Source organism: Antechinus flavipes, chromosome 1 (genome assembly GCF_016432865.1).
Source record: "Antechinus flavipes isolate AdamAnt ecotype Samford, QLD, Australia chromosome 1, AdamAnt_v2, whole genome shotgun sequence".
Taxonomy (NCBI): Eukaryota; Metazoa; Chordata; class Mammalia; order Dasyuromorphia; family Dasyuridae; genus Antechinus; species Antechinus flavipes.
In genome coordinates this window covers 316334813-316353198 of record NC_067398.1, presented here as the reverse complement: position 1 = coordinate 316353198, position 18386 = coordinate 316334813, and the positions used below count along the sequence as shown (strand labels likewise).

The 18386-nt window shown below is 33.0% G+C and overlaps 1 protein-coding gene across 4 annotated transcripts in view; it reads right to left on the bottom strand.

Moving 5' to 3' along the window:
• Window positions 1-7469: 7469 nt before the first annotated feature.
• The window catches only part of UBQLN1 (ubiquilin 1), a 52040-nt gene continuing 41123 nt past the window's right edge, over window positions 7470-18386 (bottom strand). Inside the window, exons 7-11 of one of the 4 annotated variants that reach the window (XM_051966353.1) lie at window positions 17270-17412; window positions 14432-14515; window positions 12440-12555; window positions 11567-11735; window positions 7470-9499 (exon numbers count right to left, since the gene is read on the bottom strand). In XM_051966353.1, the coding sequence (XP_051822313.1) occupies window positions 9344-9499; window positions 11567-11735; window positions 12440-12555; window positions 14432-14515; window positions 17270-17412 (668 nt within the window). In that variant the 3' untranslated portion in view covers window positions 7470-9343. The remainder of the gene's footprint in view (window positions 9500-11566; window positions 11736-12439; window positions 12556-14431; window positions 14516-17269; window positions 17413-18386) is intronic. The other 3 variants (XM_051966361.1, XM_051966370.1, XM_051966381.1) reach the window with 3 other exon arrangements.

Genomic DNA, 18386 nt, shown 5'->3' with positions numbered 1-18386 from the left:
TACAAAAATGAATGAAAATAGAAGACTGGAGCATAATGTATAAAAGAACAAAAAGCACAAATACGACTATAGACTGAGGACAGTAAATGGAGTCAGGTTATAAAGTGTTTTAAATACCAGAATTGATAATTGATCCTAAAGTTAAGTGCCAATGCAGTTAGATGGAGTAAAGGAGTGACCTCATCAAACTGGCTCTGTGTACTGGAATGACAAACTTGAGGGACATGAAAAAAATCATTGCAGTAGCCCAGCTAAAAGGAATTTGTACTTTATCCTAAGGGCAATGGAAATATTCTTGAGTAGAGAGGTATAACATGATAAGACTTGCACTTAGGAAATAGTAATTTAAACATTTATGGAGAATGTAGTAAGGAGAGATGAGAAGGCTATTGGCAATTATTAGGTAACTTATCTTTCTGCCTAAAGGACACCCCCTCCTAATTTCAGTATTTCCTGTCAAGGAAAGCACAATTCTTTTAGTCACCCAAATTTGCAAGCTATGCATCAACTTCTCCTCTGGTATCCTCCACTCAGATATACACTAATTTATTTTTTCTTTAATCTCTCACATCCCTTTCAACTCACACTACAGCCACATCAATTTAAGCTCTAATTTACAAACTTGCATCTGCTTCCAAGGAGAGCAAAAGGCTGGGAACTGAAAGTAGGCCATAAAATTTCACAATAAAGAAATCACCTAGGAGAGAACAGAAGGAAGATGGGTGTGCAGGAATTAAGCTCACAGAGAACATAAAAACAGCAACCAGCCAACTACAACCTGTAAGCAGTTAGTGCCTTCCAATATACTTCCCTTAAACTTGGCCAAACCAGCTCCAAATTTCTTTTTTTTTTTTTTAATTTTACAAATTCCCAAATGACAACCTTTCAAAATCATTTCAAGCACTGACCTTTCAACAACCACTAAATTGGTGACACTGGCCTCCTGGCTATTCCAAACAAGATGTTCCATCCCTCTTGCCCAGGACATATTTTCTGGCTCCCAACCTAAAACACTGTCCCTTCTCAGCTGTCTTCTCAAAAATCCCATCTTTTACTGAAAGCCTTTCCCAACCCCCATTTAATTATCTTCCATTATTTCCTATTTATCCTGTACAATTTGTGTGTGTGTGTGTGTGTGTATATATACACATTTGTATATACCTACACAAATAGCTACATAAAGATTTATCTATATATAATGTATATGCATGTGTCTACATATTTATCTATATATAATGTATATGCATAGACATGTGTCTACACACATAAACATAAATCTTTATGTAGCTATTTGTTAAAATATTATCTCCCCTATTAAATGTGGGCTCCTTTGAAGTCAGACACTATGATAATGTTTATTAACTTTTTTCCAGAAAAATGGATCCATTTACAACTCTCCAATATTAATTAAAATTAATATTATAATTCAACTTGTACATTGTGATTTGGAGTTCTGTTGCAATTGCTGAGGTTGCAATTATTTTAAATGTTGTTCCTAGTTCTTCACTATTTTTGTCAATTGACTTTTATAAGCCACTATGCCCTCCCTTCCAATGTTGTCTCATCTATGTTAAAAATTGGTTATAATACATGATCCTTAGGATCCCTTCCAGTTTTGATATTCTATCATTACATTACATTTTGCATATGGCATGTATAATAAATAAAAGGCAAGATGTTTCAGAAGGAAACTGTGAGAAGGGGAAAGAAGCAAATCAAGAACTTCAAAAGCTGTACCTAAAGACACTCAAGCATTGGATGATAAGCTACTATTTTGCATTTAATAATCTATCAAACTTGGGGAACAGCTTGGCAGAAACATTTACGTAAACTGAAATACAGGTGGGAAGGTAGATTAAAGATTTATTCATAATAGGAAAATGTGGGTGTCCCCTAAGGATGTTCTGGGCATCATTCTTTCATCCCTCTGTACATATGTTTTCATCAGCGCCATTGAATTCAATTTTCTCTTATGCTGATGATTTGCAGACTTAACCAGCCTAACCTCTCCCAACCTCCAATCTCCTTCTCCGGTTGTCTATTGGACATCTCGATCTGCATATCTTATAGGTGACAAACTCAATTATGTTCAAAACCTAACATACTTTTCTCAGAAACCATACTCCTCCCCTTAATTTGCTGTTTCTGTAGAGGGCATCATCAGTCTCACAGCTACTCATACTTGAAACTTAAGATACCATCCTCTCACACTTCCATCTTTAATCTATTCTTTAATCTATTCTTAACTCTGTACAACTTATCTCATAATGCAACTATTCTGATGCAGGCCTTCATCATCTCATGCTGGGATTATTTAAATAGATTTTAGTGGATTACTATTGCTTCACTCCAGTCTATCCAACTACCTATCAAAGTGATCTTGCTAAAATTTAAGTCTGCACTATGACCAAGTAGGATTTATACCAGGAATACAAGGCTGGTTCAATATTAGGAAAACTATTAACATAATTGACTATATCAATAACCAAGTAAACAAAAACCATATAATTATCTCAAAGGATGCAAAAAAAGCATCTGATAAAATCCAATCAGCTAGGGAAGGGGGTAGGGATAAGAAGGAAAAAAATTGGAACAAAAGGTTATGCAAGGGTCAATGTTGGAAAAATTACCCATGCATATCCTTTGTAAATAAAAAGCATTAATTTAAAAAAAAATTTTTTAAAGATGTAATCCATAACTATAGCAAAATTGCAGGATAAAAAATAAAATCCAAATGTACTTTTCCTTAAAATACTCAGTAGCATTTATTTAAAACCATCATCAAGGATCATGTATAATGGTGATAAACTGGAACCATTCCCAATTAAGATCAGGAGTCAAACAAGATTGCCCACCATCAGCATTACTATTCGATATTGTATTAGAAATGCTAGCTTTGGCATTAAGAGATGAAAGAGAGATTAAAAGAATTAGGGTAGCTAATGAGGAAACCAAATTATCACTCTTTACAGATGATATGATGGTATCTTTAAGAGAACTCTAGAGAATCAACTAAAAAAAAACAATTAGAAGTAATCAACACAGTCCCCTTTGTAGTGGCAAGAAACTGGAAACTGAGGGGATGCCCATCAATTGAGGAATACCTGGATAAATTATGTTATATGAATGGTATGGAATACTATTGTTCTGTAAGAAAACGACCAGCAGAATGATTCAGAGAGGCTTGCAGAGATTCAAATCAGTTCCAACTGTTTAGTAATGAAGAGAAGAATCAGCTACACCCAGAGAGAGAACTATGGGAACAGAATGTGGAACACAACATAGCATTCTCATTCTTTGTTATTTGCTTTGCATTGTTTTTTGTTTTTTTCTTTTTCTTCCTTCTAGATCTGATTTTTCTTGTGCAACAAGGTCACTATATAAATATATATACATATACTGGATCTAACATGTATTTCAACAATATTTAACACGTACTGGACTACCGGTCAGCTAGGGAAGGAGGTAGGGATAAGGAGGAAAAAAATTGGAACAAAAGGTTATGCAAGGGTCAATGTTGGAAAAATTACCCATGCATATCCTTTGTAAATAAAAAGCATTAATTAAAAAAAAGTTTTTAAAAGATGTAATCCGTAACTATAGCCTAATTGCAGGATACAAAATAAATTCACATAAATCATCAGCATTTTTATATATCACTAACAAAATCCAACAGCAAGAGGTACAAAGGAATCTATCTGCCAAAGGAAAGTCAGGAACTATATAAACAAAACTATAAAACACTTTCAACCTAAACAATTAGGAAAATATCAAGTGTTGTTGGATAGGTCAAGCGAATATAATAAAGATGACAATACTCCCTAAACTAATCTACTTATTTAGTGCCCATACCAATCAAACTCCTAGAAAACTATTTTGCTGACCTAGAAATAACAAAAAAATTCGTCTTGAAGAAAAAAAAAGTCAAGAATTTCAAAGGAATTAATGGAGAGGGAAAAAAAGACAAATGAAGGTGGCCTAGCTATACCAGATGTAAAACTGTATTATAAAGCAGCGATCATCAAAATCATCTGATACTGGCTACGAAACAAGAGTACTCAGTGGAATAGGTTATATTCACAGGACAAAATAGTCAATAACTATAGCAATCTAGTGTTTGACAAACCCAAAGACCCCAGCTTTTGGGATAAGAATTCACTATTTGACAAAAACTGCTGGGAAAATTGGAAACTAGTCTTGCAGAAAATAGGCATGGACCCACACTTAACACCATATACCAAAATAAGGTTATAATGGGTTCATGATCTAGACATCAAGAGTGAGATTATAAATAAATTAGAAGAACATAGGATAGTAGTTTACCTCTCAGATCTATGGAGGAAGGAATTTGTGAACAAAAAAGAACTAGAGATCATTATTGATCACAACAGATAATCTTGATTATATTAAGCAAAAAATTTTTATACAAACAAAACTAATGCAGACAAGATTAGAAGGAAAGCAATAAACTGGAAAAACATTTTTACATTCAAATGTTCTGATTAAGGCCTCATTTCGAAAATATAATTCTCTATATAAGAATTCAAGCCATTCTCCCACCAACTGATAAATGTTCAAAGGATATAAACAATTTTCAGATGAAGAAATTGAAACTATTTTTAGTCATATGAAAAGATCCTCCAAATCACTACTGATCAGAGAAATGCAAATTAAGACAACTCTGAGATACCACTACACACCTGTTAGATTGATCAAGACAAAAGGAAAAGATAATGACAAAATGTTGGAGGGGATGTGGGAAAACTGGGGCACTGAGTTGGTTGGTGGAACTGTGAACTGATCCAACCATTCTGGAGAGCAGTTTAGAACAAAGATCAAAAAGTTATCAAACTGTGCATACCCTTTGACCTAGCAGTGTTACTACTAGGCTTACAACCCAAAGAGATCTTAAAGGAGGGAAAAAGGACCCACATGTGCAAAAATGTTTGTGGCAGCCCTTTTTGTAGTAACTGGAAACTGAGTGGATGCCCAACAATTGGAGAATGGCTGAAAAAGTTATGGTATATGATTCTTATGGAATATTACCAGACTACAAGAAACCATCAGGAGGATGGTTTTTGAGGCGTGAGGCTTGGCGAGATCTATATGAACTGATGCAAAGTGAAATGAGCAGAAGCAGGAGATGATTATACACAGCAACAACAAGACTATACAACAATCAATTTTGATGGATGTGGCTCTCTTCAACATTGAGATGATTCAAACCAGTTCCAACTGTTCAGTGATGAAGAGAGCCATCTATACCCAGAGGGAGGACTAGGGAACTGAGGGTGGTTTACAACATAGCATTTTCACGCTTTCTGTTGTTTGCTTGCATTTAGTTTTTCTTCAAGTTTTTTCTTTCTAGATCTGATTTTTCTTAAATATGTATACATATATTGGATTTAACATTTTAACATTTTTAATATGTATTGGACCACCTGTCTAGGGAAGGCGGTAGAGGGAAGGAGGGAAAATTTTGAAAGTTTTGCAAGGGTCAATGTTGAAAAATTACCCATGCATATGTTTTGTAAATAAAAAGCTCTAATTTAAAAATAAATAAATGGAAATTAAGTCTGACCATGTTTAGTCCCTCCCACTCCCCTAAACTTTTCAAATAAACTTCAGTGATGATTACCTTCAAAATCAATTATATCAATTATAAATTATAATATACATTATATAATTATATATAACTATATTGACATATAAATCAAATTATAAAATACTGTTTGACTTTATAACATGGTCTTTTTCCTATCCTACCCCTTTTTTTCCTATCCTCCTTGTTGTTCCTTTCACAAGATTTTCCATCACCAGCTCCATGTGTTTTCACTGTCTGTCCCCCATGGCTGGAATCGCTCTCCTCCTCCTTCCCAGCCCCCTTAACTCTCTCTTGGGCTCTCTGGATATTTTAAAGTTCCAGCCAAAATCACACATCTTCTGCAATAAGCCTTTCCCATTCCTACTTAATGTATCTTCTCCCAGAGGGTATCTCCAATTTATCCTGTCTGTGTTTTGTTTGTTACACAATTGTTTGAATGTTGGTTTTAGATTATAAAAAGTTCCTTGAAGGGACTATTTTTGTTTTCTTTGTATCCCAAGTGATGAGCACAATGCCCAGACCACATTAGTTAACATTTGCAGACTTAAAGCTGAACCATGGAGAAATGCAAATATTAGCCCTAAAACTATTACTGTTGGGGCAGCTAGGTGGTTCAGTGGATAGAACATCAGCCCTAAAGTCAGAAGGACCTGAGTTCAAATCTTAACACTTCCTAGCTGTGTGGCCCTGGGCAAGTCATTTAACCCCAATTGCCTCAGCAAAAAAAACAAAAAAAAACAAAAAACAAAAAAAAACACTATTACTGTTATTTTGGCAGTTTTGAGACATCTGATCACTTCAATACCCTAAATCTTGATTCATGGTAGTGACTTGGAAGAGAAATTGCAGCTTATCTTTCCCCAACCACTCTTAGTCTCCCTTATGTCTTGGCAGATGTCTAATAAACATACTGATATTAGGTTAGTGAGGGGGAAAAAAGGCTGTTCCAACAGTTCCAAAATTTGTTTTTATTATATTCTAATATATTAAAATAAGTACCAAAGCTGGGCATCTAAAGTGGCTAGGTCTGGAGTCTGGAAGACCTAAATTCAAAACTGGCCTCAGACTCTCATTAGTGTGTAACCCGGAGCAAATTTACTTAATCGGCTGGAGAAGTCACAGAGCTGGATAACTGAACAACAAACTGTATTTCCTTTGAAGTCACAGAACATTAAGGCAATTATTTGTTACTGATGTTTTGTCATATATAGATTGAGAAATGATATACAAATTTAACATGAGAATCAAAATCAAAATCCTATAAACTAGGAAAGAAGAGTTCTTACCACTTGGCAAAGCTAAAGAATTAAATCCTTTTAAATATAAAGGAGTTAGATTTTGAACAACTGTCATTAACAGCACAATACAACAGCAACATAAAGAAGTGTCATTTTCTGTGCTGAAGCTAACAAATCTAATAGAAATAAATATAGAATGATTCTTTTGGAGAGAAAAGTACTAAAAAAAAACAAAAGTGCACGTGTGCGTACACACACACATACACACTTTTCCAAAACAAAAAAGCAAACTAATCCAGACCCTTTGTTTTAACAAAAGATTAAATGATAGCACTGCAAGGAAGCTATAATTCACCTATAAGCAGTTAATTAATGATAGTTTGCCTAAACTAAATCTCTTGCCCTTACCAATCAAGTGCCAATCAATGTATGCAAGTCTACATATGAATCAATTTATGGCCAGGGAGACTTTCAAAACCAGAAAAAGTATGTGGGAAAAAAATAGAATTAAACTTTAAAAGCTCAACTGTCATTGTGACTTTTTTTTTTTAAGGGAACTGGGGCAAAGAAGAGAATAAAGGGATTAAAAGTCATCTTTTTCTCACAAAATAAAGAAGCAAGACAAATGAAGTGTAAAAGCTAGAGATTTATTGTTATTTTGTGATTAATAAATTGTCAAATTGGCTATGACACTTTCCCACAACTAAATACCACCATTCACCAGTACAGAAGTTGGTACTTAACCAGACTGAGGAAACAAGGCAGAAAGAGCAGACATGTGAATATCATTGGTAACTCAACTTATACTCTTTGTGCCTGTGTACTGCACATTATTCCCACCAAGGAAAAGTGTCCGAACAGATTAGTGGGGCAATATGGCCTCCACAACCTTTTTTGTAGCAAGCAGTTACAGAAGTAATAGAATTGAACTTCAATATTTCCCTTGATTTTATTGGTCTGCACCCATGTTACTTGAACATATTTCAGTTTTTTAAAACTATACACAAGGGAAAAAAAAAAAAACCTGACCTAAGAGAATACTGAACCAGTCAGTCAAATATATGACTAACTTCTAGGTCATCTTTGAATTGGTCCTAAAGGAATGTACCACCCTAACAGTTTGAGAATTAGGCAAATAGGATTTCTCTGGAAGAAAGGCTGTATAAAGAAAAGCCAAATGTTCTTACTATACAGTTAGAACAGCTCTTGATCTTTCATCTGTAAATTATATTTCTATACTACACAATATCCATTTCAATTCAAATAGATTCTTGGTTACCCGGTATAATCCCGGTCTAATTTGGAGGCAGATTTCCTCCAAAATGTCTCCTTTTTGAGCCTCTGAAAAGCATAATGTTCAACTATTCTTATAGGACTACCAAAACACTTCGGAAACAAGTGGCTCACAAATCATTTTTAAATTCATTTATTACCTGTGCACAAGAGGAATAGCTGATAAACCCAAAAGAAACAGTTTTATTTTTACATGGTGGTTAAAAGTAATTGAAATATCACGACACTTTCAGTGAAAGTAACATTTCTAATTACAAATCATAATGCATGTTAGAATCGCTATGGTAAAGCTGAAAAGCCTTAGGCAAAAGCACTTTCTGGAATAATATAGTGCTTCTTCAGTCTGCACAAGACTAAAAGGTAATTTACAGTCGATCTGTGAAAGTCGAGACAATGTTACAATGGAGTTTTCTGTACAATTAAATGTATACTTAAAGAGCTAATCAGAATCAGCATTTTTACTATATTTTAAATGAAGTTGCCTAAACAGCACTTTTGCTGAGAGATGTTTATCAAAGTGGCTGTAAGATTCTACACAACTAGGGAAGTATCTGTTTTTCATATTTAATTGTTTTCTCCTTTTTTTTTGGTTACAAGTGTCCTGCTCACTTAATTCTATTGCAATGGATGTTTTTCCAAAATGCACAATTTCAGGTGTGCATACTGTATTTTATACAAATGAAGCAAAAATGTTCAGTTAAGTGGTATAAATCTTACAGCACTCTGCTAGCAAAAATACATGCCTAAGTCACAATACGCAATATTGTACCACAAATTATAGCATCAAATAATTTGTTTCTTTTCAATACGTTTTATTCTACATAAATTACTACCATAGGCTAATGTTTAAAAAGCAAATAAATTGGACAGTTGCAGGCCAAAACCTGTTCACCCAACTGTAAAAGCTGATATCTGTTTCCAAAAATCACAATAAATGCAGAACAAAGAGAAGTGTTTGATGCATGCAACACCTTTGAGTGAAAAAGCATTGATTCCCACTGTTGGAAAAAACAAAAAACAAAACAAAAGGAAAAAAAAAAAAAGAAAAAGAAAAAACCTACTGCACTCCACCTTAAAATGCATTGCATTGGTTTAGTTTTTAACTGGACAGAATTCCAAGAGTCAAAATGAAATAAAGCAGGTATTTTAAAGATTTAAGAGCCGTTATCAAAAATAAATTACATTTTTTCAAGATACAGAAATGTTGCTATGATGGCTGGGAGCCCAGTAGCCTTTCGATGGCTGCATTGATATCTCCTCCTGTTGCTATTAGAGCCTGTAAATTTGCTTCACGGTTCAAGAAACCCATCGCGCTGAGCTGTTCCAGTTGCTGCTGAAATCTGACTTCTGGATTTTGTAACTGCTAGGAGAAAAGAGTTAAGCAATTTATCAAGAAAAAAAAGTTTTTGACTTATTTAATGTTACTACTTTAAAATTTGCCAGCAAATAACATTTTACTTTGTTCTTGTAATATTCCATAAAATAAATAATAAAATAAAATATGCTACAAATAAAAGATGCTTTTTTAAAAATGGCATCTGAGACAATTTCTTTTAAAGATTTAGTTTCAGTAAAACGTGGATTGCTCATCTTTTAAACTACATACCACCTTCAAGGTGAAAGATTATTAGCTAATTAATATTTAATATATACATAGCATAACATGCTAGTTTTTGAATGAAAAAATATCCTGACCAAATTAAAATAAATGTCAATTTGGAAAGAATGAATCACACAAAGCAGTTATCAGGCATATGGAAAAGAAAAGGTCATAATGGAATCCAATTATTGTTTGATGCCGCTTTGGTTTTTGGGAGGAGTTGATATTTCCAAAAATTTACAGGTATAGGAGAAATAGCTGAGTATCTATGCTTTTATCTATTCATGGAAGGGGACACAGCTTGATGAATGCTATTTAATAGATATTAAATAAGGTATTTATTAACTGAATGCTTAGATTGCTCAAGGGGTTAAGTTCAAATTCAAATTACTGTTGTTTCATGCCCTTGTATACAAACACAAAATTCCATTTAATGATCACAGACCAGAAAGAACACACCTAATACTAGGTCAATGGTCTCACATATGAGGGATGGAGGGGAAAAAAATACTGTTACATTAAATTCCATATGATCCTTAATTCTTAATAAATTGAGCATCTTAAATATCTATCAACTTTCTGCATTGCAGAGAGAGAACTATGGAGACTGAATGTGGAACGAAACATACTATTTTCACCCTTTTCTTTTTCTGGTTTTGTTTTTTCCTATATGGTAGTTTTTCTCTGTTGTTCTAATTTTTCTTTCCATATCACTTATATGGAATTGCTAAAATTGAATGTACACATATTAACTTTATCAGATTACTTCCTAGTATGGGAGAAGGAAGGTAAGAAAGGGAGAAAAAAATTCAAATTCAAAAATCATATAAAAAAGAAAGGTTGAACATTATCTTCATGTTAAGTGGAAAAACAGTATATTAAAATAAAATTTTAGTGCCTTGCAAACCCAAAAGAAATAAATGTCCAAAAAAAAAAAAAAAAGATAATTTAGAAATCACCTATTTTATTCGGCAGGCACTATGTTAGGCAATGCATAAAGAAAGGGAGGGGTAGCCAGATGGTAGAATAGATAAGAGCACTGGCCCTAGAGTCAAGAAAACCTGAGTTCAAATTAGGCCTTAAACACTTAACACTTCCTAGCAGTGTGATTCTGAGCACTCTTAACTTCAATTGCCTCACCAAAACACAACACAACACAACAAAACAAAACAAAACAAAACAAAAAACACCACACACATAAAAAGAATGAAAAGAAACAATGCCTACTCACATTTTAATAAGACTACTACATATATACATATTTCTGTCTATAGAAAATCAATGTGGTAAATGCAAAAAAGTTATACCTCAAATGAACATTCAAAACCCCGTTATTACAAAGAAATCTTGGTTCCAACTATTATATACATTTTTAAAACTCTAAATGGAAAAAAAATTAAAGTAAATTTTATGCAGTTAAGAGATCAGCATTTTCATCTTTATGAAAATCAGCAGAACTTTGATGGGATATTTTAAATTTTTACAAATAATCTCACTATATTACATATTTTTAAAAATAAGATTGCTTGGCATAAATTCTCAGAAATTGTTCTTATATTAAGATTTGTAGTTGGTTTGTTTTAAAACCTGATGTGCAATATTTAAAAATTAGTTTAAGACTAATCAATTTTAATGATGGTAATAATAAACAAAGATTATGGAAGTTTTTTAGATACAAATACAAACTGAACTGTTATAACTGTAATTAAGTCAATTATTCTTGAAATGCCTTTCATTATAATTTCTCAAAACATTATCTGAATTCCATTCAAGCTTTTGAAATACGAAATAATACAATTTAGATTTTAAAAAATAGGAAGGTATCATTACCTGAGGGTTTGCCCCAGCAAGAGCCTGCAACATCTGTTGAATAAATTGTTGGTGTCCAGGTTCTGTAGTTCCTGATGATGGACTTGTATTTTCGCTAGGTGCTGAACTAGACACATTAGTTCCTGTAGAACTTCCAGTGTTTCCCAATCCCCCCAGGCCAGGCGTAAATCTGAGCAAATTATAAAAAAGAATAAGTCACATAGGCTAACAAAGGTCTGATAATTCATCATTTTCTTACATGGGAATATTGGCAACACATGCTTTTTTACAAGATGCAGTTTCACCAAACACAAAGAATTACTTTTACAACATAGCTTGTAACAAAGAGCTCATTTTCACTTGTTTAGTTTTTCCTTCTATGGAATTCCTTATAAGGAATACTTGCCTTTCTGCAATTACTCTGCAACTCTACTCCCCATTGTGCCCACTGAGGCACCAAAGCCTCATATAATTCCACTTCCACATAAACCAATTCTTGGTAATAATAGCTATCACAACCTCCCTGAAGCTTTCCCCTGAGTTAGGCATTCTCAAGATCTTCAATATGATCCTTACATAGAATAGTTTTCAGTTACCATCTCCTCAGAATATGCTTCCATCTAAAATTGCCCCTACTGAAATACGTTAAAGCAGAAAACAGTAAAAAGGGACTATTCCTCCATCAGGACACTGTGCTTTCTCTTTGATATAGCCTACAAATGTTATGTCACCCTGTTGATTCAAACTAAGCTTTCAGGTTTCTTTTACTGTGCTTTGAATGAATGCATGTAGCATCAAAGGATAACAGGACTGCTTAAACAGCTTCCTCTAAATACAAAAAATAGCACTTTGATAACAATCCAATGATTATTAATTTTTCCCTAATTATCTTACCCCGGTATGAGCCCCGGTGCTTCTGTTGCTAATGTCTGTAGGCCCTGTTGAATCTGTAACAAGGCCTGCATCGCTCTAGGGTTGGACATTGCTGATAGTGTGTCAGGATTCTGCATCTAAGTAAACAAGAAAGAAATCGAGTAGTTAAGATTGTGAATCAAAACAAGTAAAGATGAATTTCAAAGTCTTTTTTGCTTGATTTATGTGGATATTTCTAAACTCTGAACAACTATCTTTTTTCTACTGCACACATCTATTAGGCCATAAAACTTAACCCAACTCATCAAATTGTTAATTCACTTTTTAAAGAAAACTTCCTTTACAAAAGATAAACAGACTGTTCTAGAAGCAAAAGAGATGTTCTATATTTAACATGTATTGGTCAACCTGCCATCTGGGGGAAGGGGTGGAGGGAAGGAGGGAAAAACATCGAACAAAAGGATTTGCAACTGTCAATGCTGAAAAATTACCTCTGCGTATTTTTAAATAAAAAGCTATTTAAAAAGAGAGAGAGATGTTCTGTTCCATCTTTCAAAAAAAAACAAATGCAGGACAGCTATGCAATAAATTAAATGGCAATATAAAAGTAACTTCAAATTTTTGTCATTAACATAATATTATTCTGTCAAATCTACTGCCTAACAAATTTTTCTGAAATTTTGTTTGTTGCAAATTTGAAGCAAATTTCAGGAAAGAAATATTATGAACAACGCCCATTCATCAACCAGTGAGAATTACAGATGGGGAAACTGAGGTTCACAGAAGTTATATAACTTATCTAAAATCATTCAACAAAGTAGCAGCTTTCACTACGCTACCGTTTAGACCTTCTGAATATGCCACATAAGCACATTATTCTTGGCCAGTTGTGTATGTTATATATTATGTTCTTAAAAAACAACTTTCATAATTCCCGAAGATAAATACTTTTACACTCACGTATTAAACATTAGGTTCCACATCTATCTCCCTCCAAAATGTTAATTTCTTAATACCTATATGCTATGGAAATATTAAACCAAAAATGTCCCTCCACAAACACTAATTCTCAATGTAGATTAAACATAATAGCCAACAAGCTGCTGTTATTTTTCTGCTCGTCATTTTAAAAAAAAAATCACAATAATCAGCTAAAAATTTTGCCATATTGGTTCAAATACAATATGTCCCTTAACAGACTACATCTCTATGAAATCTCTTGGAAAAGAGAAAAGTATACAAACATACAATAAAGAATAACACTGATTACAGGTCACCTTATGGTTCTATGTGTCAAACTTGGAGAATGATAGTCTTAAGTTCAGATTAATACAGTGCTTTAATATATTGATCACTAACTTTATGAAATCCAAGGTCAAATCAGCATGGCAGTTTCTGACTATCAATAAAAACTACAACAGCCCCCTTTGCCTTAAATGGAAGTCTTTGCAAGATACTGAAAACAAAATTCATCTGGTGGCCAGTCTTCTGGTGAGGAGACCTGAACTTCAAAGATAACTTTGATTTAATTAATTCCAAGTTTATGAGGAAATATACTCCTTTGTCACATGGGCATTACACATTATATTAAATGACAAAGCAATGACAGAAGAGAACATTTATTTTCTATTATGCCATATAGATTTGTTAATTACTTTAATTGTTAATAACTTTAAAAAGATAGAAGACTATACAAAAGGGTTAGGAAAGCAATATATTGAAAAGGTTTTGTATTAGTGAAACCTCCAGTATGCCAGGTACTCAAAAAAAATTGCCTCCATCTCTTCAGGACTTAGATTTTAAGAAAATTAAGCAGAGAGACCTGTTTGCAGCAATGAGAAATAGTTCAAATTTACATTAAGCTAAACCATATGCGGACTCTGACAGCAATGATCAAATGCTATAATGAATGTTTTGCTATCTGCCAGACAAGAACATTGACAATAGTTGTAATGAACTTTTTTCAGAAAATCATTTTTAGAGACAGTTATTGCAGCCAGCTAGCTTACTCACTTGTTGGAGGAAAGTTGGGAGCTGTTGTCTCATTTGTTCTTGAAGCTGAGGATTTCCAGCAAATAGGGGATTATTCAGCATCATCTAAAGGGCAAGTGTGCAAACAATTTTAACTAGGATCTGAAAGCAGTAATGCGCCTTTAGTATAATTATTCCCCAAAAGTCTGCATTGGGGCTTAGACAGAAGGTTAAGTTTGTGCCCGACAATAGCTTCCACAAATCTTGTAATTACTATAGCATTTTCTCTCAATTATGGCATTTAAAAAAAATGAGAATAGTATTTCGGGTGACTATGACAATAGCAATATAATGCCTTTAGGCAATTCCTTGAAACTTTCTTTAGGACCACTATTTTTGTTAGGTTGTTAAAAAAGGGTTGAAATTAAATCTAGATGACCCTGATTAAATGCCAAGTGGAGATCTAGACACTGAGTTATATCGGGGTCACTGCTAGCAACAGGTCTCCAGGATAACATGCTTTACTTCTTATTTGGAAGAGGCCTTGCTAATAGAGATGAGAAATATAATACTGCTATAATTTTTAGGCAACTAACATACATGGATGTACAACTAAGAAATAACAGACATGTAAAGTGTTGAGAAAGAGCACAAGCATTTATCGTTTTTTAGTGGAAAAGTGTCAAACAAAGTTGGTTTTCAAGCCAACCAATAAATTGAGGCTTTATTCCTTTGGGAAAATAAGACCTGATCCTTGCCACAAAAATAAAATTAAAGATGTAAGGATGAAAAAGACATTAAAGATGATTTAGTCCAATCCCTTTGTTTCACAGAAAAAGAAACATAGACAGAGAGGTTAAGTGACATTGTCTAAGGTCACTTTGGTAATAATACTCCACAAAGAACAGATATGAATTCTAACTTTCTGTCTCCTAGTTCATTGATTTTTTTCCCAGGGCATTATTAGCCCGGCAAGAGTGTTTAAAATAATGTTTACAGAAACAACTCCTAAAGGACTAATTCACTCGTTGTCCTCTTGTAGTTCAAGACTTAAAGAGAGAAAAATCTCTCATCTTTGCTACCTTCATAATTGATAACCACAAAACTACAAGAGAACATAACATGCTCAGGCATGCTTCCACAGACGTTTAGAATCAAAAGCAAACACAAAAATCAAAATACTAACACTTTCCCACTCCTTTCATCAAAAACACCCACTGATAGCAAATACTCACTAAGCAACAGAACTACTTCCCTTACGGTTACAGCTCTATTCCTTAACCTCTATAACCTATAGACTTACTATTCAGTTTTATTTAGTATTGTAATATAGAGATTCTCTTCCCATTTACGTTTCAGGATATATTACATTTAAATTACATCCAACCTGGAAAACTATTTTATAAACCTAATATTTAGAGTATTCAAGAAAATTCTAATTTTCTGTAATAGTAACAATTTCAACAAAATTTTAAAAATAAAAAACAAATATTATCAGAACAATTAATGGACAAAGAACTCTCTTAGTGGTTAAGGACAGGGATTAAAAAGAATAATGTCTATTACTATAAAGTCACTCAATGACTTTAGATGAAAAGACATTTTCAACCTATTTTCCTTGACACCGGATTCAGAATACACCTGAGTCTTTCCATATAGAAAATGTTAGTTTTTATATATTCTGAAGTCCATTTTAAAATGTCACAATACTTTTCCAACACTTTAGCTGCTTTAAAAATCATTTAAAAATCACAAAGAATTTTTAAAAATCACCAAACTCTGCAAAATAAGACATAAATATAAATTTTCATTTCCCTTCTATAAAACTGAAACATTTTAGTTTAACTCATAGTCAAAAATAGTTACAATCAAACTATGAGTATGATTCTAGTCACTCCTATTTGGTGATTACCACCACCACCACAACCCCACATCACAAAGAATATTTTTTTAAATAAAGAAATTTTTGACAGGCAAAAATGAAGGTTATACAGAAATTCTCTATTAAAAATGAAATCTTTCTTATCCTTTGGTCATTACAGAATACAGAAAAATTTGTTTAAAATAGAAGCCAAATTATCTATTTGGATAAAATAGAATACTCTCGGGTAAAATTAAAACTTTGCTTGATACTACTAGTGGTCCAGTACACATTTAAAATCAACTTATATCTTTAATTGTTATGGTGGTCTTTGATTAAGAAAAAAAGGTAGGAGGAAACATTTTTAGGATAAAAATAAAAAGAAACAGACTAGGAATCTGAACTATCTGAAGGGCTCTTTCTTACAGGCTCACATGTTTACACATGTTTTAATTCAATTCAATACATGGGCATGCATTTTTTTCTCTTCCCATTCCATTTTATTCAACTACAGAAATCAAAAAGAGTCACTGAAATGGGGCAAAACAGGTACCTTTTGTTAAAAGCCTTACTCATATTTGTGAAGTTAATAATTGAACAAAAAAGATTCCTACAACCTTTTCTTTGCTAGGCTAAGAAAGATAAGTTTAAACTACCTTTCTACTTTTTTAAAATACCAGATCAGAGAATGTCTCATCTCTAAATCTAAATGATTTAATACAGCAAAATTTCAAATTCAATAATTTCAATTAAATTACATCACAAAATAATTTTCATTGAAGTATATGAAACACAAATTTCCAACCTAACCAGCAAAACTGCTAATTCAATACTTTAGGAGAACCTATATGTACATGTTCTCATTTCAAGGAGGATTTTCCTGCTTTAGTCATACATAAATTACTTGTTGCTAAAAACATGGAAGATAACAATATGCCTCCCATATAGCTATGCCTTATACCTGTAATAAAATGACTACACATCATCAATTCACACAAAGTGTAATCTCCAGAACATACCTGTGCAGCAAGATCAGGATTCTGGCTTAGGGACTGCATCATGCTTCTCATGTAGGGTGCAGACAACATGTTCTGCATAAGCTGTGGATTTTCAGTTATCTGTTGCAATAAGCTCTGCATTCCAGGTGTGTTGAACATACCAGCTTTAATTAAAGTAAAATAAATAAATCATATGTGGTATTTTCCTTAGGGAAGGCCACCAATTAGAACTATCCAAATATGTAAACATTTATTATCCAATAAAGACTTTCCATATTTAAATAAGTAAATATGTAAATATATACTGTAGATATTAAAAAAAAAAGCAATCATCATGAAGGAAAAATTATTAAGTTATAAAGTGGGGAAACACTACTGACAGGAGAATCAGAGGACGTAGATTCAAATCTTTATCTTTACCACCTGCTTGATTTTGGTTAAGTCACTTAATACAGACTCATTTTCCTCCTCTGTGATATGAGGTCATACTCAATAGCCTCAAAAGTCCCTTACAGTTCCAAATAAAAAATTAACCAGCTCACTATATAAAATTCAGGGCCATTATAATGTCATTAAAGACATGAAATTGGCAAAGAAATCAAATCCTCTACAAAAAGGTGTGTTATGTGAGATACTCTATGTTCTGAAATTCATAGTCCAGTCAAATGGTTTGACATAATAAATTATGATTTTGTCGGTAGAAATAATATTAATGAATAGGCATTAACTTCTACCTTGTCAATACAAAGAAATGTAGGATCTTTACATTAAACCTACATAGCTAAAATCAACAGCTGTGTGCACTCTTTAAAAGCAGGGATATTATTTCTTTCTTTATACCACTTTGCTTAGTATAGTGGTTTATACTGAATAGCACTAAAAAATCAATGCTTAATTCTTCAGTCAAATAATTTATATAGAAAATGAATCATATAGACAAGATTCTATAAAATGAAGGTGGTGAACCTTAGAAGGACCTAATTATCACAATCAATTTCATAATGAAGTTGCTTATGTATGTCTTTATTTTCTTTAAATTCCATTAGATCACAAACCAAGTCTTATTTGTCTTTGTATCTTATGTATCAAGTACAGCTCAGTCCCTAATACAATATATAGCTTTACATTTAACTTTACA